Source organism: Leptodactylus fuscus, chromosome 4 (genome assembly GCF_031893055.1).
Source record: "Leptodactylus fuscus isolate aLepFus1 chromosome 4, aLepFus1.hap2, whole genome shotgun sequence".
Lineage (NCBI taxonomy): Eukaryota > Metazoa > Chordata > Amphibia > Anura > Leptodactylidae > Leptodactylus > Leptodactylus fuscus.
The window spans coordinates 186705098-186729391 of record NC_134268.1 but is presented as its reverse complement, the minus strand read 5'-3'; the positions used below and the strand labels follow the sequence as shown (position 1 = coordinate 186729391).

General features: G+C 41.2%; 1 protein-coding gene across 1 annotated transcript in view; it reads left to right on the top strand.

The window, feature by feature from the left end:
• The window catches only part of ACVR2B (activin A receptor type 2B), a 132187-nt gene extending 110966 nt beyond the window's left edge, over nucleotides 1-21221 (top strand). The window contains exons 6-11 of the mRNA XM_075271538.1: nucleotides 3434-3577; nucleotides 4693-4841; nucleotides 13720-13834; nucleotides 15614-15752; nucleotides 16885-17015; nucleotides 19721-21221. Coding sequence (XP_075127639.1) covers nucleotides 3434-3577; nucleotides 4693-4841; nucleotides 13720-13834; nucleotides 15614-15752; nucleotides 16885-17015; nucleotides 19721-19915 — 873 coding nt within the window. The 3' untranslated portion in view covers nucleotides 19916-21221. The remainder of the gene's footprint in view (nucleotides 1-3433; nucleotides 3578-4692; nucleotides 4842-13719; nucleotides 13835-15613; nucleotides 15753-16884; nucleotides 17016-19720) is intronic.
• Nucleotides 21222-24294: the final 3073 nt, after the last annotated feature.

Genomic DNA, 24294 nt, shown 5'->3' with positions numbered 1-24294 from the left:
CGTGCAGATTTTTCTACTCTCTTTAGGGCAGACCTGTTCCATGGGCATCCGCTATTATTCTCTGTTTTGTCTTTTTCATTAGCACATAGATTACCTTGGTATTGATTGTCGGCAATCCATTTTCTGAAGAACACAGTCGGTGTACAATTGCAGGAAGGAGTGTGCTGTGTTCTCTCGGAGAGTAGCTTGGTAACTTCACAGCGAGAAGTCTGCTTTTCCTAATTGCCAGACGCTTACATTCTGTACTCCCGGTGATCTGAACATTAATCTGCGTGACACTGCAGTCCCCAGGCCTTCCTTAATTTTATTTTCATTACCAAGCCACTGTACTTTGCGCTCCAGAGACTCTCTTTTCAACCATTGTGTGGAGAAAGCAAAAAAAAAATAAAAAATTTTAGACCCTGTGGATGAAACTTGCTCTCGAGGGTCAGACTCACATAAATATCCACAGCCTATTTAGATTGTGTTCAGGATGGGAAGACTACTTATTGCGATGGAACAAACACGTGACCATTTGCGTAGCGAGAGAGATGGCGGAATAGAAACCTGCCAATTCCAAAGTATTTGGAGTCTTAGAATTCAAAGATTATTTTGTGAATAATAGAATTGTTCATTTGTTCAGGTCTCCAGAGATTTTTTTTTTTTCTTCCAACATCTTAGACAAAGAGTTGGACATAAGAATCATCATAAAACTGCAAATTTTCCTTTCATACGCTCCGACAAAAATGAGCAGGTAGGCAGCCTTTATTCTCCTGACAGTCTCACATGGCAGCCGCGTGGAATATGACTTCCCCACAACTGCGCTAAAAATCTCCACCGGTGTACTCTAAAATCCCATCATTACTTCTCATAAATAAGAATGATAATAAAATATATTCACTGTTTACCATATGTATTTGCTTTTCCAAAAATTTATGAGAACCTGAACGGTACTTGTATATGATGGATCAACATCATTGAGCTGTAAGAGGAGTAACGTGGATGCTGGGGCGCGAAGGTCAGGTTTGTAGTTGGCTTTGCAATTCTTCCCTGTCGGGTAGTGCTGGTTCTCATTGAGGAGATGTAGCTGTAGAGATATTTTACAGGCAATGCCTCATGGGGAAAAAACATATGCAAATTGGCTCTACTACAAAGGAATAAAGGCGTCTCTCTGGGGCTGACTTTAGGTAGCCAACCTGTAAGTCAGCATGTAATGCAAAAGAGCAAAGGGATAGCAGCCGAAGCAGACATCGGTCTAAAGATGGTACTGGAAGAATTATTATTTTTTCCTTCTTGTTGAGGGCTAATTTGCATACACTTCACCGGCGAGCAGTCCCAGACTTGTAATTAAGAAAATATTTAACTGATGAAATGAGTAGATGGGTTAAAGACATGGCCCACATTTATCAAGGTGGATGATCCTTGAAAGTGGCCAAAAATGTAGCCAAGCATTGTGGGAAATGACCTCTGATCTCGATCCTGCCCGGAAAGATCAGGATCGGAATTCCGATCGCGATTGTGAAATTTACTCAATCGCCGATCGGAATCCAAACATTTCCGATCCTGATCGCTCAACCCTATTCGCTCCAGATGGAGCTGACTTTTGCGTCACCTTCAAACCCTATTAATGTGCCCGGGCCAGCTGGAAGATCATTGCTACTCTAGTGGGCCATTCTTACATTTTGGAGACTACGTAAAATGGAGATCAATGTGTACCAGTCATTAAAAAAAATCTACTACTACAATCGTTGTGCCCATATTTTTCAGAAAATGGTACAAATCAGTATTTGTTGTGATAGATGATGGCCATTATAATGAATGTTGTAGAAGCCTACGTGGCATAGAATACAATTTATTAAAATTTTAGGGCAGTATTGGCTATTATTACGGTACATTTTGGGCATTATGGCTAATATTGGTAAATTTAGGGCAGTACTGGCTAATATAAAATTTTACGAATTGCCTGCTAATATTAAATTTAGGATAGTATTGACCAATATTACATTTAAGGCTATTGGCGAATATAAAATTTAGGGCAGTATTGGCCAATATTATTAAATTTAGAGCAGTACTAACTAATATTCTAAGTTATTTTAATAACACCGTCCCTTTAATGCAAATTGAGCGCATTAATATGTCACGGCACTGCTAGGTAAATGGTCATTTACATGTATAGAGCCGTTTTGTATAAATGACATTATTACCCACGAATCTGAAAGGCATACGGGATACGCTAATTTGAAGAAAAATCACTTGGTTTTCAGCGTTCATTACCATTAAAATCTCAGCTGAGAGTCTCCTGTTCATGGCATTGTGTGCGCTAAACACTGTACAGACTAAACCCTGGCCCGCTCTTGGCTTCTCACCAGAAGAAACACAGGAGGTGAAAGCTGGCAGTGCCCTGTAAATCAGGAATCGAAGCTCTCATTGTACACCGGCCTGGGCTGAGGGCTCATTCACATTCCAAACATGGAAATTCACAGTTGATTCCCTTTGTAAAGTTCTCCAGTTCGACGTTAAATAAAATAACAGCAATGGAAATTTGGGTAGGAATCTAATTTTCTCCACTCACTTAAAGGCTCTTCTCTGTTTCCTAGAAGAAGTAAAAAAAAAACAAAAAAAAAAAAAAAACCAGCAGACACAAGAACAATTATGGAAAAGTGTACAAACCCTATTTTTGTGGCCGGATAAAGGCTTGATTGGGTTTATGCTCATTAAGTCAAGATTGTGTTCTAATGCCGAAAATATTTTGAAAGGTCTGCATGGACGGAGTCCGCTGTGAAATGTTGCGCTCTTGAGCTGCTGAAGGAAGCATGCACGCCGTCTCATTTTTATACTAGTTTTTTCCAAGTCTATTTTATTTATTTATAGGGGTTTTTGCACTCTACCTTTTATAAAACTTCGGACGATCAGATTTTGTTTTCGAAACGCATTATTATGTACCTTATTGGAGAAATCCAAGTTACCATTGGGGGTCATCTCTTTGGGTTCTTGAACTTGTGGCCAGAGTGTAGAGAAGTCTACAAAGAAGCTCTCGCTCTGGAGGATCTACATGGGCTCATTGATTGAATAATGGTGACAGAGGTTGGCCAAGATTGGGCATTACTGGTCTATCTTTAGGACTGGCCATCAGTATCAGAATATGTACCTCTGTTGCTGCGACATTGTTGTTTTTGTCAATATGCAGTTTGGCTATTTGGGCGTTGCCTTATACCTCTTTGGAGCAATAACAATGTGCTCATTTCTCCGAAGATTTTATTTGCATATAGGCAAAAAACGCAATTGGGTGGCCCCTAACTTTTCGTTCTGCGGGGCTGGGTTATGGCGACACCCTTAATTTTGACACACATGTGTTCACCATGACTACTATTGCGTTCCTTTTGCAGCTATAGCTTGCAGATGATCGATTTCTTTTACATCATATGCTAAATTGTGATATTACGTGTTTACTTAGGACAAGCAGTCCTGGCAGAGCGAGAGAGACATTTTCAACACCCCTGGGATGAAACACGAAAACCTCTTGCACTTCATTGCAGCTGAGAAAAGAGGAACAAACCTGGAGATGGAGCTGTGGCTGATCACTGCTTTCCATGAGAAGGTAGGCTCAACTCTGAAGAATTGCTTATTTAGCCATATGCATTGAGAGAGATGTATTTGGATGCTCTTGTGTCTCCCCTTTATGTCCTCTTTGACTTCCTCTACCATGTTGGATTACCCATCAGCACTCAAAAGGAGTTTTCCCATGTACAGCATTTACTCCCTATAAAGTGGATAAAAGAGAAGTCCCTAATGGTGGATGGGTACCCCTGAGTCCCCCTGTATGAATGAGGCAGTAATGTGCCATCTCTCCATTGGCCAAGTACAGATACTCCATGAACAAAAGTCAATGTTGTAGAGGCCCTGTGTGACCACCACTCCTCCATTCATACAAGGAACTTTGGGACACCCATTCTTATGATCCTACTGATCCTGGGGATTAATGGTATATGTGATCTGAGTCTAATGTTCTGGTGCCAAGGGACCTTCTCTGCTCGAGGAGAGCCTAAGGATCTCTGTACTGAACAGTCCTCAGCTCCTTCCCTCTGCTTGAAAAAGGGAGAGGATTGGGACCATCCAGACCCAGGAGCATTTCTCAGTCACGCATGAAGTATGACCATGTACATGGACATACTTACTATGTTCTCCCCATTGCCTACATGAGCAGTCAAAGCTGCAGTGAGACCCCTTAAAAGACTCCAGTTATTCTACATGCAAATTCAATACAATCTCCTGGCAATCTAGAAAATCCTCAACCTCTATGTATCTACATAAGTATCACAAAGGCATGTTTTATTTTTAATTTTTGTTTCAAAGCTATCAGTCTCGCACCACATACTTTATTTGAGGATATCCTAGGCCAGGGGTAGGGAGCCTTAGACTCTTCAGCTGTTGTAAAACTACAACTCCCAGCATGCATACTGGCTCTACTGTTCTTGGAACTCCCATGGAAGTGAATGGAGCATGTTGGGAGTTGTAGTTTCACAACAGCTGGACAGGCGAAGGCTCCCTACTCCTGTCCTAGGCCAAAAGGGAAGGTCACAAGGAACACATCTGTACCATATTACATTACACAATGTTCCCAACTTTTATTATTCTAGCTGTTATTTCATGACTTTTAGGTAAAGATGTCTGCAAATCAGCGCAAAACTAACCCGCCATGCGTTCATTTTGCAGGGTTCCCTGACGGACTATCTGAAAGGAAACATCCTAAGCTGGAATGAATTGTGCCACATAGCGGAGACCATGTCTCGAGGTTTGGCGTATTTACATGAAGATATCCCTCGCTGTAGAGGTGAAGGCCACAAGCCTGCAATAGCCCACAGGTACTGATCTCCGCTGAGCCCTTATGTACTAACCACGTATTCATTTGGATGCAAATATAGGACAGTAATCCTTTGTTAGCACAAAACCTTTCTAGTGACTTTATAGCTCATAAAACAAAATGAAAATTTTACTTACTCGCATGAGCTTTAGGTGTACTTTACAGTCAGCACAGCTTATTACTGTTAGATGTGCCAGCTGCTCTAATAGCCCACAAGGGCAGCGCCTATGGCAGTGTCTCATTTAAGAATGAACATACCAGCAGAACCCCCCTACTGATTGCACAGGTGTTTGCAATCAGCTCGGGACCCCTGCCAAAAACCTGCTCTGAATGGATGTGCCTGGCTGCCGCCGCTACTATTCAGCTCCCCCAGGTTTAGCTATACACCACTGGAAAATTTTTGCACAAAATGCAGAATAGTTAGGATTTTGCCAAGCAAAGGTAAGGACCATGTTGGGAAATATTGCTCCACCGATGCATTTTAGTAAATTGCAGTCATAATCTTTTAATTACCGCTTTTCTTGTCCCCATCCATTACAATACCGATATGTTAGTGTATTTCAGTTTTTTGAGCTATATAATACAAACAAAAATAGGGAAAAGCGTGCCCATATTGGCGATACAGCCCTGAAAAAGTCTATGACGAGAATTTACTAAGACTAGCGTTTTATGGGCTACGCTTAGACCATAGTACATTGAGAAAAATTGCCGAATTTTTGCCTTTAACAAATTGTCGTCTTTTTCATTTTCTGCCAAAAATTATATGTACACCAGGCTTAAATTTGCAGAATAATTTAAGGGAGACCAATACTTTTCCCATGTTCGGGAATGCAAACCGATAATGAGTTTGAAATTTTTTTGGGGGAAGTGTTCCTTGCCCCAATTTTATGTATGTCGGAAAACTGAGTTCACACCTGCGCCCGCTTTCAGGTTTCCGTCTTGTGCCCGAGAAACTGGGCAGGAGACGGAAACCGGCAGTCACTTTTCAAACCCATTCTTTTGAATGGGTTTGCAAAGTGACCTCCCGTGAGTTTCTTCTGCTCTCCGCGGCGAAACAGTTTATTTTTTATTTTTTTTTATTTTTAACCAGACACAAAGTCGGACATGCAGGACTTTGTGTCCGGGTTAAAAAAAAAACAAAAAACTTTCACCGTGGAGACCACAAAACGCTCACGGGTGGACACTGACTGCCTGGTCTCCTGTCGGCAGAAGACTGAAACCCACAAAGCGGAGACTGGGACGCAGGTGTGAACCCGCCCTAACTGAGATACATGGGTTGGTAAATGCCCCCTCTTTTATTTCACCTCTATTAAATTACCAGAGAAGATCTGAGACCTCAATACATATGGGCAGCCTAAAAAGTGTACATACCGTTGATGTGGCCCTTTAGTTACTGTGGTGTTTTTGGACACATAGGGCGGCCTATTTTGCCTCTTCCTCCTTGTATGTTATAACCATGGCCTTATTTGCTTGGGTGATGTGTCATCTCCTGATACTTGTTCAGAAGACTAGACTGTTGTTTTTTACTCTCTGCTCTCTGAAAACCTTATGGATCAGGTCACACATTGCGGGGAAGTTGTGGTTGTTGCAGATTTATGTATGTAGATCGCCTCTTTCCATACTGCGGCGTCCCCCTGTTGTTGGAGAGGTTTTGCAGAGGAGATTTGATACTTCGTAGGATGACAAGGCCTTTCTATGGTTCTGTAGTCCAGTAACAGACTATAGTTGTGCTTATTATAATGTTTTGAGGGGTTTGGGAGACCATTTTTAAGCTTAACCTTAAGTAATTTTATATTTTATGACCACTTCCATGACTTGGTTGGTGAGACCTCAGTAGAATACAGATTTGCTATGTCGGGGGCTTGCGGCTTGTTTTTTGTTATAGTATCTTTACTCAGGGAATGTTCATGGCTGACTCTACCCGTGCAGGGCTTATTAGTGACCATAAATCCGGATTCTCGGAGCAGTCTCCTGGTTACCAGCCTTAATTTAAATGTCACTTTTTCTTTTATTTCGGCGTCCTAACATTAATTTCCTGAGCTTTATGTTGTCCCCTGCTAATGACCAAATACTCTAAACTATTAGCCTGTTATTCATTACAACAGACCTGAGACATTAATCTTTTTCACTTTTTTTTTTTTTCTTACCCCCTTCAAAATACATTCTTCCACCATGTTAGGGAAAAAAATGTGTTTCTCATTTACACATGCCATCTGTCAGGAGTTCTTTAGAGACAGCTTGGACAACTCACAGCGGGGAGAGTTGCCGGTTCACACCGCTGCCTACCCATTATCCAAAATATAAATGTTCTGACGGCTCCTCTGTAATGGCTTTACCAGTGCAGATGGAGTCAGTCTCAAGCTGGGTGAAACTGATTTGCTCTGACTAATGTGTTCTCTGCCAAAGAGTTATGTGACAAATTAGACGTTGCCTCCATTCCATGGCTTTCTGCGGGATCATTACCATCACCTGAGCTACCTACTTTGTCTTACCCAAAACTGGTACATCTGAGTCTAGCTGTATCTGCCCGCCTGGCACAGTTGGACTCTGTCTCTTTCCTACGTGGTATCAATTATTTGGATAGTAGAAGAGGAAAAAAGGAAAAGAGCAGAAATCATTTCCTACAAACCTGATTTTTTTTCTTTTCTTTTTTTTCAAATTTCTTTTATAATTTTTTTTTTTTCTTTATAAGTATATGAGCCTACATCGCAAAGTTTGCAGATAGGTTATGTATTAAATAATTTGCCTCCATATTTCCACTGACTGCAACCAGGTGTTCAGTGCTTTGGGCACTGCAAAAAGTAGCTGATAGGTGCGGCCTGACAGCCAGGACTGCAGGGATCTTTACAAAGACCAAGCTTTGGCCGCTTTATAGTGATGACCCCGGCTATTTGTTGTGCACTGAACCTCAATACTCAGGAGTCCATATAAATAAGGGAAAGGTGTGTGCAATATGACCAAAATATTAAATATAAAATGAATTTTAAAAAAATAAGAAAAATTAAAAAAATTAGAACAAGCAGTACATTGTCCGGAATGAATATTAATATGCAAAAATAATTTTAGCCAAGATTATGGAAAGTACAGACAATAGTGTATGAATCAAGATGTGGACATTGACAAGCAATAGTAAATGGTACAGAGTCAGTCCATATAAAGTCTTTTATGTGTCCTTAATAAATGCAAAATATCCTATGTAGAGAATAGACAGATGGACGGGAGGCTGAATTCTACCGATGGTGTGTTGATAGGCCAATCTGTTCCTACAGCGTGTTTGTATGGATTTTTCCTATCTATTATGGACACCACTGGATGCTTCTTGTTCACACAGCGGAACTGGGGGCGATTTTGAGGTGCCAAATTCTGCCCCATCTGCCTCCCACTATATTCAGTGAATGGCTTAGGCCAAAACAGGACATTGAAAAAATACCTCAAACCTGCTGCGAATTCCATGGCGGACTCCTATACAGAACCTGCGGTGCGAAACACGCTAGTGATTGCGGCATTCATCTCCGCCTAATCCACAAGTGCAAACTGCAGCATAAAATCAAAGGGGTGGAAGTCTACCTCAGATTTCTCTTCCTCTCCACCATGTCCATGTACCTTATGGCTAGTTCACATATAAAAACCTCCTGGCTTATTTTGGTCCTGAAAAAACAAACAAAAAACAACGCTTCCTAATTTCGAAGCAGTTTTTTGACCTTGAGGCATTTTTTGGAGCAGTTTTTGGTAAAAACTTCTTCAGAAAACGCCAGGCGGTGAATGGACTGTGGGAAAAAAAAAAAAAAAAAAAAAAGCTTTTTTTTTTTTTATGCAAAAAAAACGCTAGGCGTTTTTCATCTCCCATTCACTTCTATTGCTTTCCTCAGGTGAAATCCGCCTGAGGAAAGGTAATGTCGCTTCTTTTTTCTGCTTGCAGTCTCCATAGACCACCATTGTATGGAGGCAGATTTTGAGGCGAAATCTGTTGTCAAAATCTGCCTCATTGCCCCCGTGTGAACTAGCCCTAAAGGTGAACACTTTTGGCGCTTTTGAGGTCAATCTCCTCCTATTACTCCTGATTCTCTGAGTACACCTGCATACTCCTCTCGGCTGAGTGTGCATGTGTTTTCCATAGGGGTGGCACTGGCTGGGCCTTGATGAAATTCTACAGTTCCAGTCAGAGGCCCAATACACAAAGCAGTCCATCTGGTCCCCCTGAAATTGGTGGATTTGGCTGACTCTTCTCTTGTGTATAACTGTAATAATCCAGGAGACTTTCCATCAAACCTTATCAGTGGGTATAAGCTATCCAATCTATGTCCGCTTAGTACATGTCTCACAATAAAACGATGACTGCTGACTCAGAGATGGGTTTAACGTCCACTAGAAAAAAATTCCCTTGAATACACCCTGAGATTCTCCATTCATACGTCTCGCTCAGCTGGGATAATATATTAGTCCAGATGCTCCTGTTTGCAGTTTTGCTGCTTTAGCTTTTTACTGACAGTATTTCTTTGTGTATCGTGACAACAGCGACACCATCAGGTCAGATAAGAAATAACCAGAATATAGGGGGCTGAGATTACAAAGCGGCCGTGTGCTATTTATTGTGCATTATCTCTGGGTATGAAGCATATTATTGCATATTGTACATTTCTTTTAATGTCTTTCAAATGCGTACTGGTCACATACTGGGCATAATGTGGGCACCTATAGCTTGTGAATGGAGAATGTACAAGGGATGCCGAGCCCTTCTGCTGCCTCCACATCACAGGTTCCTGGGGTTTGTCCGGCTGGCTGTCCCCCTCCCAAGTTCCTGAATAGTTTAGGTAACACGCACCAGTATGCACTTTAGTATTGCTCCACATGTGATGCTCTGCATATTATGTGGATCTAACACGTTTATACACAGTGTATTCTGCTTTCATGTGACTGTATCATCTGCGTATTACAATAGCGGTCTCTGATAACTACACGGTCACCAGTTGGGCCCCTCCATATTAAAAGTCTCTTCAGACCATATGACTATTGCCTGGAAGTAATTGATTAAGAAAACATCACAGAAAATTGTATAATTTACTTTATATTAAGAATAACCTTTGTCGTCTAGAACTGGAATGCTCATGGAAGGGTATATTCACACACGGGTTTAAAGGGGCTGATTTTGAAACGAAATCCACCCCTTTAATCAGCCCCATGTGAACTAGCCCGTAGGCTTATTTTGAGGAGGAATCTGCCTAAAAAACGACCTCCCATTCATTTCATTGGGAGTCTGTAGCAATTTTTTCCTCTAGTTTTTTTTTTTTTTTTTTTTTTTTTCCCGGCTAGAGGGTAAAAAAAAAAAAAAAAAAAAAGAAAAAACAGCAGATTCAGCCTTGAAAAAACCTATTGAAATCCATGGCAGAGGGAAAAAAAGCACGAGATGTTTTTGACACTTTTTTTTTTTTTTTTTTTATTGCAAAAACTACATTAAAAGCCACTAGTGTTTTTTTTGTTTTGTTTTTTTTTTTTTTTGTTTTAATGTGAAGTTTCCAGGTCCATGCAGTGTGCTGGAGCAAAAATACACATAAAAAAGCATCAAAAAACACGTCAAAATCCGCATCATCTTAATTTAAAAAAAAAAAAAAAAACTTTCCCAATTCCTGAAAAGTTTCCTAATTCTCTGTGAGTATACTCTAAGGATAGGCCTCTTGCACACTACTGTGTGTGGGTCGCCAGCCATGATTGAAAGACACGGATGACGCCCAGATGTCATGTGTGTGCCACCTGTGCATTCAGTGAATGGGAGTTGCAGACGCACGGCCGCGGAACTGTACAGGAATAAGACCAGTCCTGAGTTCTGCAGCCCAGACTGGTGGCCTTCATACTGATCTGTGTAATACATGGTCATGTGCATAGGTCCGTGTACTATCTGGGAAAAACACGGATAGCAGACGGTCATGTGCCAGGGGCCTACCAGTAAGACTAAGGCCTTACATTGTGTAAAAGTCACTTTTTGGTGCAGATTTTGCTGCAGTTTTAAACCAAAGTCTATAGTGGCTTGGAAGGGAATGAGAAATATAAAGGCAGCTCTTATACTTTTCGATTCTCCTCTATTCACTCCTGGCTTTGGCTCAAAAAAAACTGCAGCAAAGTCTGCATCAAAAATAAAAGCAGCTTTTCTGCAACATGGGATCCTAGCCATAGGATACATGTACAAGTTCAGGATTTACATGTGGTTTTTTTTTTTTTTTTACATTGAAATCCATGCAGAGAATCTGCACCTAATCCTGATCATCTCCACGTAACCCTTTGGTACTTAGACACACAGATATCATTCCCATCTGACGGTGATAATTATTATTGTCTGCGGCAAATTAATGTAATATCTTGGACGGTAACGGAAATTATTTTGCTAAAAGTACAGAAAAACTTGATCACATTATAACATCTTAAAGGAGCAGGAAACCTAAAAACAAAAGGTAAAAGTAAACCGGAAATCTAGTTGCCTCAGTGTAAGTCAGTCTGAAGGGGTTTCTGCATGATCACTATACTGAGATCTATTTTATTTTTAGCTGGGGGATTGTTGAGGTTTAACCAATAGGCTTGGTTTGCAGTCTTTTTATATTGTAGGAAGGGGAGAGGCTCCTGCTGCAGCCAGTTTTTACTTTCTGACAAGGAGGAGAAAGAGGAGCGCCATGGACGCATGGAGAAGAATACAAATAAGCAAACAAAGAAAAATTCTTAATTGATCTATGTTATAAATAAGACCCTTGGAGCAAAGTAAAAGAGGAAATGAGGAAGTTAGAGCAAGGATTACTTATGTATAGTAGTTTAGTAGAGAATTTTGACAGTCTTGGATCCAGATCACAATATGGTTATGTGTAATCCCACCTTTAGCCTTATGTTCCTTTATTTTCTTTCACTATTTCTATCAAACCTTCGTCCCTAATCCCCTTAATTGCCTGACAAATCATTTTATACAAATTGACCAAAATTTTGACAATGTGTGTTCCCTGTAGCCTTCTCTCCACAATATTCAGATAACTATCATACAGGAAACCTGATTTTGACAATAAAAATAATTGACAATAAAAAAAAAAAGTCATTACAAGAATAATTAAAGCCCTTTTTAAATAAATGAGGACCAGAAATAATTAGAAGTCCACGAAATCACTCCATTTTTGATTCTGGGGATGCATTAGGTGAAACCAGTCGTGAAATTATTCTGATAATTATTCTTTTTATTCCTAAACTTTTTCATATTTATAAAGACAAAAATTACCGTCAGACCTTTGCAGATATGTTAATAGACACGGACACAGCTGAGAGGACTTTGACATATGCAAATCTGAAAAAATGTCAGTAGTCTATAAATTATTCAGAACAAATAAGTCTGGAATAATGGAGATTCCCGTTATCGAACAGCCTTACTGTACATGTTCAAAAAATATGATCGGGTGGATCTTTGGGGGGCTGATATGTCTGGACCCCAACACTTTGCCTGTCACCTTCTCACAATACACACACACACAGACACACATATATATATATATATATATATATATGTGTGTGTGTGTGTGAACTATGATGGCTATGTTCCGCTGGTTTGGGCCGCTTACATCATGATTTTACTAGAGAGCAATGTGTGCGTTCCTTCTTTATTACAGTTTTCGGTCTGGCACTACACGACACTCCCAGCAAACTGTATTTACTTGTTTAATTATCACATTTAGCCCTTTCTTGCTCTTATCAGGATTGTCACTAGGAGGACTGGCTGTCAGATGTACATGCATAGCATTAAAGTCACCGCCATCTGTTCAGCCGGTAATTAAATTAAAACCATATGTAGCATAGATATCCTTAAAGATTATATCACAAGTCACTTCTAAGAAAACTGATAGACTATGTGGTAAACAATTCTGGCCAAATATATGTGAGGCTAATATTTTGCATAGGTCTTAAACATGGCAGATGGTGTCATCTATCTATCTGTCTGCTCTATCTATCTATCTATCTATCTATCTATCTATCTATCTATCTCCTATCTATCATATATATATATATATATATATATATATATATATATATATATCCATCTATTTCATGATATATTTATATTTTCACAAATTCAATCTATATATTGATAGACACATTATGGCTTAGCTCTGGTTTCTATACATGACTATGGTGTCAGCCATCTTGTCTGAGCCGCTGGTTTACTGTGGACAGCAGTTCAGTAATGTACTTTATGGAGGGGCAACACAGTGGCTAAATGGTTAGCACTGCAGCCTTGCAGCACTGCAGTCCTGGGTTTGAATCCCGCCAGGAACAACATCTACAAGGAGCTTGTATGTTTTCCCCGTGTTTGCGTGCATTTATTCCTATTCTACAAAGACTTACTGATAGGAAAAAAAATGTACATTGCGATCCCTATACGGGGCTCACAATCTACATTAAAAAAAAAAATGTGTTCTACGACCTGTGCAGGGAGGGGACTGAGGTAAGCGGTGATTATGACCTATAGTAAATGATGGATCCTGTGTTATCTATACATAAGGGTAGTTATTGTGATCCTGCCTGTGATGCTAATGAGATGGCTGCTGAGAGGTGATCTCTACAGAACGGGAAGGATCAACTTATTATGAAGCTCAATGGTTTATGTGAAAATTGAAAGATTTAAGGATCATTTCTTCTTATAGAGGAGATGTATTCTGCCTTGTATGCCAGGTTTCTGAGGACGTGGACTATATGCTGGCACACCTTTACCCTGATCATTATGAGAGCATTGGAGAATACGGCGTCTAGAGCCGAGGTCAAACAGAACTTCTCAATGCCCCAATGAATTATCACATCACTTATGTAACATTATTGTCTGGATTATTAGACTATTCATTTTTATTTTTCTTCCTTTCTAGGGATTTCAAAAGTAAAAATGTTTTGTTGAAAAACGACTTGACAGCGATCTTGGCAGACTTTGGGTTAGCTGTCCGGTTTGAACCTGGGAAGCCTCCTGGAGATACACATGGACAGGTGATTCTATTATACATATATACTGTAGTTAAACCAGCGTATGTCTATGTGTGTATATGTATTATCCTGCATAGCGTATGGAATTGGATGCAGGCGGCTGCAGTACTTGTGCAGTGTTGGGCGACACTATTGCAAACCCAGCACAGTGTACAGAGCCACCCCCATCTGGCTCCATACTCTGCTCAGAAAGTACGGGGGCCAGGTGATGGACGTCCACTGATAACACCATAATGAAGGCCACTAAAGGGTTCCATTAAGTGTCTGACACCAGGACCCCCAGCAGTCAGAAGAACGGTGGACCCTCTAAAGTCTTCTTGTGAATGCCGCACCAGTGCGCTTGTGTGACCAGTGCTCTCCAGTTTGGGGCTTCGAGCACAGTCCCAGTATTCACATAGCAGAGAACTTAGTACTAGTTACACAAGTGCACTTGTGCTCCATCCACAAGAAGGCTTTTAGGGGACTTGTGGTCTACAGATTTAATCATTCATTCTGCAGGTCAAAATCCACATGAAAAATATCTGCAAACTGTATAATTTGCAAAATCTCAATGGGCATAGATGGGTATAATTGTGGCGCCATGGATGTGCCCATTGTTCATTATGTGCTTTGCTTGCCACTTTTTGTGGAAGTGGGTGGAGGGCAAGGTGGAATGAGGAATGCCTCGGCCTGACAAATGTATTATAATACACCAGAAATCTAGCATGAATAAGGGCGGGTTCACACCTACACCCATACCCGCTTTAGGCAATTCTGCTGGGTTTCCGTCTTCTGCCCCGAGAAACTGGACAGGGGATGGAAACCCTGCAGTCACTTTTCAAACCCATTCACTTGAATGAGTTTGCAAAGTGATCGCCTGAGAGCTTTTTGTGCCTGTCCGCAGCAAAACCTTTTTTTTTTTAACCGGACACAAAGTCCTGCATGTCCGACTTTGTGTCCGGTTAAAAAAACCCGTTTCGCTGCGGACAGGCACAAGACGCTCACGGGCGGGCACTTTGCAAACCCATTTAAGTGAATGGGTTTGAAAACTGACTGCTGGGTTTCCGTCCCCTGTCCTGTTTTTCGGGGCAGAAGACGGAAACCCAGCAGAATTGCCTAAAGCGGACACAGGCGCAGGTGTGAACCCGCCCTTATAAATGCAATCTGTCAGTTCCTGATAGGCTTAGATTACTAGTCTCTTAATAATTCAGGTGTGCCTCACCCCATTTGGTGTTTAAAATTGTTGTTCAGAATGTGAACATTTTTGCTACTGATAACCTATCCACAGAATAGATCTATCAGAATCAGGGATCCGACACCTAAACCGATCAGCGGATGCAGATGCCAGAAGCCATATACTATATGTATACAGTATACAGCTAGAAGCAGCCCTGCTCCTATTCACTTGACTGGGTCATCAGTGTCAAAAATTTTCAGCCCCTTTAAGCCTGGCGTTGTGGATTGTCCGCCTTAAATCCTGAATCCATACAGGCTTACATGCCATTCACTCAGTGGGGACAAACTGTTTTATTGCAGCCTGTACCGGCTTCTTCTACACTGGTATACAGCCATATACATTGCATATATTTTACGGATTGTTTGGTAGAGCAGTAGTTGGGAATTTGTTTTTCCTGCCCCTCTAATTCTTAGTACAGATTTCTATTGGGGAATTCCTTCTTAAGTAAACGGCTCTAAAACGTCAGGTTCGTTTGCCATGTATACTTATTATGTAAGGCATTGTGGTCTATAAAGATGAAAGTATATTCTCTGGTCTTATGCAGAATACATTGTTTATCCACACAGGTTGGCACCAGGCGGTATATGGCTCCAGAGGTGCTGGAGGGAGCAATTAACTTCCAACGAGATTCTTTTCTCAGGATAGACATGTATGCTATGGGACTTGTGCTCTGGGAAATTGTATCCAGGTGTACAGCTGCTGACGGTGAGTCTCTGGCTCCCCCTAGGGGCCATAGGAAGATCACAGCTTTCTAGTGATTTTACGATGCAACTCTTTCTGTCATGTATTATCATTGTGCTTTTAGTATTTGGAATAGATAGCAGCTTTGTAACATTTACATCCATCAGCACGGTATATTATATAATGCCCTGAGCAGAGGCGTGCGGAAAAAAAAAAGTAAGACTCTCTAACATTATTCACTAGTGTATATGTCGTATACACCAGAGAGGAGTTTGTCATTCAGTACCTGTTATGTTTTCTAGAGCTGCAGGTAAAGGTCGGTTTACATGTCACAATTGTCTCAAATTTTTGGAATATGAACAAATTTGAGAAATACCAACAGCTAAGTGTACATGCTGAAAAAAATTGGTCTAATATGTCCAAAAATTGATTCATAGTTTATTATTTTCTGGCATACGTTTCAGGTGGCTGGGCAATCTCCTAACTATTTTAGGGCACCTGACAACACATAGAACTTAAAAAATACGCTTTTACCATTGACACAGTACACATGCCATCATAAGGCTGCTTTGTTTCATGTTTGTGTTTTTGTATTTTTCCTTTGAGACAAAACTAGAAATGGGTAGAACTTAAAGAGGACCCTTCACCATTTGGGGCACATGCGGTTTAATACACCACTGGAAAGCCGATCAGCTTTCATGTTCTGTGCCCCTAGTGAAGAGCTATTGGTGCCGGTATCATAGCTCTTCACTGTCAGAAGGGTGTTTGTGACAGTCAGTCAGGAACGCCCCTCCTCACAGTAGCGACTATTGCGCTGTACTGTGAGAACGATGAAGAACGCTCCCTCCCCTCCTGATAGTGCTCGTCCATAGACAAGTACTGGGGGGAGGGGGGCGTTCCTCACAGCTCAGCATCATCACTGGGCGGTAAGCAACGCCCCCTCTCACAGTACTGCACTATAGACGCTACTGTGAGGAAGGGCGTTCCTGACTGACTGTCAGAAACGCCCTTCTGACACTGAGTAGCTACGGTACCGGCACTCATAGCTCTTCGCCGGGGGCACAGAACGGGAAGGCTGAAGTGCAAACAATAGAATGAATAGGAAACAGAATGACTTGAATTTTGGTTTACGCTTTGCATTATTGGATGTCTCCAGGGCCTGTCGATGAGTATATGTTGCCATTTGAAGAGGAGATTGGTCAGCATCCATCCTTAGAAGATCTGCAAGAAGTAGTAGTTCACAAGAAGATGCGTCCTGCATTCAAAGAACACTGGTTGAAACACCCTGTAAGTTTATCTTTACTCTTCTTAGAAAATCCGCATGGAAATCCAGCTATGATTTTATTTACCGTATTTTTCGGACTATAAGACGCACTGGACTATAAGACGCAGGTTTTAGAGGAGGAAAATAGGGAAAAAAATTTTGAAGCAAAAAATGGTAAAATATTTAATATATGGGAGTTGTAGTTTTGCAACAGCTGCAAGGCCACATAGACAGGTGACCCTGCAGCTGTACGGGGACGCATAGAGTGTTTTTTTTTTGCGGGGCCAGCTGTACTTTTTAGTTATACCATTTTGGGGAATATCTATTGCTTAGATCACCTTGTATTGAAAAAAAAACCCGGTGGTTTATGATATATATATATATATATATATATATATATATATATATATATATATATATATATATATAATTTTTTTTTTTCTAGGGACAGGAGGTGATTTAGAACTTTTATTTATATTTTTAAAGGTTTTTTTTTTTTTTTTTTTTTTTTACTATTTTATTCCCCCCCGGGGGCTTGAACCTGCGGTCACTTGATTGCAAGTCCCATAGACGGCAATACAACTGTATTGCCGTCTATGGGACATTCTGTCTATTAGTATTACGGCTCATTAGGCTCCCGGCTGTCACCCGAACAGGTCGGTTCCTGCGATATCGCCGCGCAGGAGCCGGCCTGCAACTCTACAGGTATGGGGCCGGTGGGGACCGGCCCCGGGGGAGAAGGGGCCACCGATACTGACCCGGCATCCGCTGTACTAGAGAGGCGGATGCCGGGGAGGGATAGACGCAGGCACAGGTGCCGGGCCTGAGACATCGCTGCGCTCCTCTGCCCTGCATGAAGCCAGCGGCAGGGGGATGGAGGAGCGGAATAGCATCACTCCTCCCGCTGCTGGCTTCATGCAGGGCAGAGGAGCACAGCGATGTCTCAGGCCCCGGCGTCTATCCCTTTCCGGCTTCCGCCTCTCTAGTACAGCGGGTGCCAGGCGCCACATTCGGACTATAAGACGCACCCTTCTTTTCCCCCAAAATCTTATAGTCCGAAAAATACGGTAATTTTCTTTTTAATATTTGCAGCAATAATTATTGTATACCGTGCAGGAATTTCCAAATTTTTTGCATTCAAAATTACACTTGTTTTCTAGTTTAAGCAAGATTATATTGGAAAACAATTGTGTGGGATTCAGCAGCAGCTGACCCTGTGACGGATTCCTAAGTGATTGACAGCGCACTCATAAATCTCTCTGTCTGATCATCGACAACTGTCTGTCTGCTCTCACCTATAGTGTTCTCTTTGGTCTTGCCCCACACTGATCTTTATGGCAAGATGAGGAACAGAGTACTGTGAAGATGTTACCTTCTGCTTTCTATCAAAGATAGGACACAATAAAATGCAAGGCAGTGACGTAACCTGAGGTGGTGCAGAGGGTGCAGTCACTCTGGGGTCCAGGAGCTTTAGGGGGCCCATAAGCACTGGCATCAGTATTGAGATTACAGCTTCCTCTGCCCCTAAGACAAGAAGACCCACAGATTACCCTAACCACATGAAGGTGGGTTAAACTTCTTAGCTCCCGTAACCATCATGATCCAGAATTTGCTGTAAGGATAAGGTAGGGGGCCCGGACAAAAGATTGCATCGAGGTTCACAAGACTTTAGTTACGCCACTGATGCAAGGTGAATGGCTTCAACCCCCTTCGCCCACTACTTGTGGCCAACAAAGAAGGGAGCAATACTACTTCCATTATCGTAGACTACTAGAGGAGTAAACCTTAACCCATTTATTTTCCTAGACCACCACATTACCTGCCATGGTGGTTTAGAGCCGAGATGATTAAATTCTTCCTTGTCCTTAACCTACAACTCTGGTGTCCATGAAAAAATGGATTGTCATTCTTGCTCATGAACTGTATCTGGTATTGTAGCCCAGAACTCACAGAAAGGGGTTGCCCAGGAATTGGAGCAGCCTGTGGGGTTGTCAGATGTGTTGTAAAATTAAAATAAAAAATAAAAAAATCCCACCCACTGCTGGTGCCACATTGCTGGAAGTCTTGAACCTCAGATGACTGGACTGTTGACATCATTCACATAAATCATAAGTTATAGCGACTACTGAGGCGGGGGTGAACCTAGGGTTTGTGTCAGAACCCCCCCCCCCCCCCCCCCCCCCCCCCCGGAGGAGGGGGCCGAGTGGAGAGGGCGGAGCGAGCGTCGTTAGCAGCCAGGGAGACGACCTGCTCTCTGCCAAGCGTGAGGGGCGGCCGCTGGAGCAGCGCTGCGTCCACAGGGCCGCCCCAATCCACTGCTCGCTTCCCGTGCCGGGCTGCCAAGACGGTGACGCTAAGCCAGTCCAGGACAGCTTGTCCTGGACTGGCTTAGGTCAGCAAAAATGTCGCCCTCCCCCGGGGCCCCGGCATAGCGCCGCCTGAAGTGGTCCCTTCAGGTCGCCTCATGGGAGGTGCGGCGCTGTACTGAGGTTAATGTTTAGTTTTGCCAATAACGTGAGCTTTAGGCCACATGGCACCAGCAGCAGACCACAAACAAAATTGTAAAAAGGTAAGAAAAAAAATGAAAAAAATTTGGGACCAAATTGTTAAATCTCTATGCGCTGCTCTAAGTAATCTTCTCATGTGATATGAAGGAACGGCCACGAATATGAACTTTTCAATAACCTTAAGCAAGTTTTTTTATTAATTGAATCTTCTTTGTTGTCAGGGTTTGGCACAGTTATGTGTCACCATTGAAGAGTGCTGGGACCACGATGCAGAGGCGCGGCTCTCTGCTGGATGTGTTGAGGAACGTATTTCTCAGATCCGCAAAATAGTGAACGGCACTACCTCGGACTGCCTTGTTTCCATTGTTACATCCGTCACCAACGTGGACTTGCCGCCCAAAGAGTCCAGTATCTGAGTCATTTTGTTACATTTGTCTTTCCAGACTCATTGTAAAACACTGAAGAAAAAAAATAACAAAAAAAAAATCATATAAACTCAAAAAAAAAGAAAAAAAAACCCACACAGGCATACACAAACCCATGAATGCAGCTGCTATTTTATCCTGACTTTTTATTATCTTTTTTTATTTTTAATATTTGGTTTCTTGTGGGGGAGGGGAGGTTTGGATCAATTTTACCAGCACGTTGTTTTATTGTATATTAAAAGAAAAACAGGAAAAAAAAATGAACATCTCAGCAAGCATTCAGGTGCCGACTTTTGAATGCAGAAAGGTGAAGGTACTTCAGAACCTCAACAAACTCCTTTTTAGATACACTATGTTGGTTTCTCTAAACGTGTGACCTTCTCGGACAAGGGCCCACAGGAGACCACCTACAAAAAAATGCTGCAAACTTTGTAGTAAGCTGAAGACTGTTACATAAGATACACCTTCCACCAACAGGAATCCTTCTCAACAACCGTAATTACTTCTGTTATCACTTCTGGATATCTCGCTCCAAAAACCGTCTGTTGTGTCTTTTGCGGATCTTAACGGGTGTCTTTGTAACATGTAGAGAAACTAGAAACCGAATGTTCTCTCTTCTTCGAGAGCTAAATATTTAGGAGGTTCTATTCGTGGGCAGGGCAGACTGTGGTTGCACTTTGCGTCAATCGGCAAATGGTTTATCGCTACAAAGCTACTTCTCAGGTAACTGCTTCTTAAAGGGGAAGGATGCTGGTCAAGTGCAAAGCATTGCCGTAGGAAACTGGTACAGAGAAAGAAAGGCCTACGTTATTTACATGGAGCGTTTGATATCCAACTGCCCTTGTAAGTACCTGATTTCTTTTTCCATCTGCGTCAACGGGCCATGGGATTATACAGCCAATGAAAGCTTTAACAACCAAACTATTCAGTCAACATAAGCTAAAATCCTTTTGACCGCCATCACCGTACCATCCCGTAGGTACGATAGGGCATTCTTTCTCTGTATCTTGGTGTAGCTCGGTGCATATTCAGATCCCATCAGATTTGCCAGAATTTTGCCTAAGTCAGAGAATGTTTCTGATGCTGCTGATTCAATACTTGGATACATTTTTTCATTTGCAAAACAAGCAATGTTAAAAAAAAAACAAAAAAAACCACCACACGCATACAATTTCCGTGGCTTCCAAGGTCAACCTCCTCAAGTGCTGGATTGCACTGACCTTCTCACAGTGTGTTCATCCAACACGTGAAGGGGTTCACTTACAATACAAAATAAATAAACTAAAATACAGTTTAAAAAAAAACATTAAAAAAAAAAAAAAAACGTCATGACCATAGACCACCTCAAACCAGAATTACCTCAGAATTTTGTACTTGTATGAGTTTATTATATATTTTTAGTTGTGTTGTCTTGTAGTAAGTCTATTTTAATGTAAATTTGGCTTTTCTGACAAGGGAGTTTAAAAAAAATTAAGGAAAATGAAAAAAAAAATTCTAAATCTTTAGGAAGTGCTACTTTTCTGTTTGTTTTTTCAGTTTTTTTTTTTGTTTGTTTTTTTGTGTTTTTTATATATAAGAGCACCGTTGTAAATAATTGTACACATTTGTAGATTATCTTCCTACATTAGGTGACTGGGTATCGATCACGCATTTGCTATGGCTGTTTCACACTGACCCTTTTCTAGTAGACAGTAAGCCTTTACTCACTTTATGGAAAGAAAAAAAAAAGTCTCCTGGTGGGATCAAAATTCGGAAGCCCAGTTGTGACATCTCTCTAGCCCAAGTATGGATTTCCAGTATTTTTATTCTTCATAGTGAGGACTTGTCACCACTCCCAATGCGAATACTTGTACTCTCTGTGAAAATACAAAAATTTACTCAAAAATACAAACATTTACTCAAGTAGATATGTCAGGAGAGCCGACAGATCCTCTTTGTCGTACGTGTGAAGAGGTCAAACCATATTACGTCCCCCCTTTTTAATTCAGTGGTGATGTAGTCAAAGTTAAAGCGGTCTACCAAGTAGTGATACAGAGTATTTAGGTGGGGAGGCCTCCATAACAACTGGCCCTCCTCAATAACAAGCCGATTCAGCCTTCCACTGACTTAGGAATAAGCTTAAAATGGGGGGCAACGTTTACGATACTTCTTAAAGGGAACCCGTTAAAATAACAAGCAATCTGATCTGACAACCGTATGTTATAGAGAAGGAGGAGCTAAACAGATTGATATGTAGTTTTATGGGAAAATATTCAGTATAACCTGCCATAAATCTAGGCTTAAGAGTCCAGTGGGCGGCCCTAGTCGCATCTTTGTATTGAATTGTCTTGACACCCCCAACCTGACGCTTCTAGACAAAGAGTTCAATGGGTTACACTGTATCTTTTACACAAAGCTATATATTAATCCGCTCCGCTCCTTCTGCTCTATAACATGCCACCTTCAAATTGGATAGCGTTTTCAAGGTGACAAGTAAATATGAATTTAAAAATACAGGAAAAACTCAACACAGACAAATATTGTGTTTGTTAATGTGCCTTTTTCTTTCTATTCACAAACACGCAAGGCCAGTCTTTTATTGGTCTCTTCCTTTGCATACACAATGAAATTTGTATATATGTATTTTTTTGTTGTTGCTGTCGTTAACCTGAAAGGCTTACTGTCAGTTTCACTGAACTTTGCATCGGCTGTGTTTCTTTTCCTTCCGAACATTAAGAAAGAAATAAGAAAATTTCCGAAGCTTTAATGTATTTAGTATAAGTGCCATATTTGATTTGATAGTCTTCAATAACACTGTATGTCTTTAAGACCATATGATCCACCTATGAGAATGTTGCTACAAAAAGGTACCGCGTTTTGGGATTTTATAATATTCCAGAATGCTACAAGTTATAATTTAATATAAACCGTGGATGCAAGTTCATTCATAGAACTTATTGTATTCTGGGGCTGGATAGGAATATTCTGGATCAATACTATTAATAGCTGCTTATATGAATATTAGAGGTTTTCGAGGACCCTCACCAATGAGCTGGTTGAAGGTGCCGGGACGCTCCTGAGCACCTTGTTCCATTCTCAGCGACTAGACCAGGAGTCAGCAACTTTCGGCACTCAAGCTGTTGTAAAACTACACTCCCAGCATGCCTACTTGGAACAGTGAATGGAGCATGCTGGGAGTCGTAGTTTCACAGCAGCTGGAGCTCTGGAGAAGGTTGCCGACCCCTGTCCTAGACAATATATGGAACTGCTCCTGTTCCGGAGCACCGCGACCCCTGTACTCAGCTGTTGTGTGGAGTCCCTAAATATCTGATATCCTTATACCTCTGTATAAATCAGGTGTTGGTGATGCTTCACTGTATTAAGTTGTTGCTACATTTCTTAAAGGAAAAAAATAAATAAATTGGGAAACTTTATATTTTTGAAGGACGCAATATAAAAACATACTGAAATAAAAATAAATGGGGATCCTATGGCAATGCTATATGCGGCATCACCAACATATCTAAGTAAAAATGTATAATAGAAAAAAAGAACCCTCCTCATAGTCATAAAGTGATATGTATTTTTTTACTTTTAGCTAGCCAGCAGCATCAGCTCTAGTAATACTGAGCCAATATTGGCATTGTATAGCTAATACCCTCCATTTCTATTCACCTTCCTATAGTACATGGTTGCTTTGTCATTGATGGTAACACCATAAAGCGTGGCCCGTGTGTAGATTTCATCCCCTTTTCTCCTCTCTTTGGAAAATTTGCTACATTCTTGTTTCAATGTCTTACAGAACAGAATATTAACTTTTTGTGTTTTGGGGTTTTTTTATACCAAAAAATACTTAATATCAACCAGCCAATGATGTCATCACAAGAAATCAGTAAAGATGTATACCAAGTATTATTTATTACGTAGAGTTATAATAGATAACATGACATTCTGTCCTGATAATTGTTACACTGTCTCTTTTCTAACCCCTCAATGGATACAGTTGTCCGGGACTGTGATATTGATCTCCACTTGCTCTTCTCAGGAAGTGACATCATATCCATTGGTCACGTAGTCCTTCAAATGATCATGTGACCAACCAACGTGATGTCACTTCCTGAAAAGAGGAAGCCGAGCTCCATATCATAACCTCTTTTAAATGTACCACTTCCAATAGTCACCACTAGAGGCAGCCTAAAAGAACGCTACATGCTGTAATACTATTGAGCTCGATTTATAAACCGTAAACTCCTAAACTTGCCCCTAGTAACATGCAGAATTATATCTTTTATCTACGTCTGTGCAAGCAATTTGGCCCCCGGATTAGAAACAAAGATATCCAACGGATACAAAGATATTGGTATATCTCAAAGCAGCTAGCACACAATTAT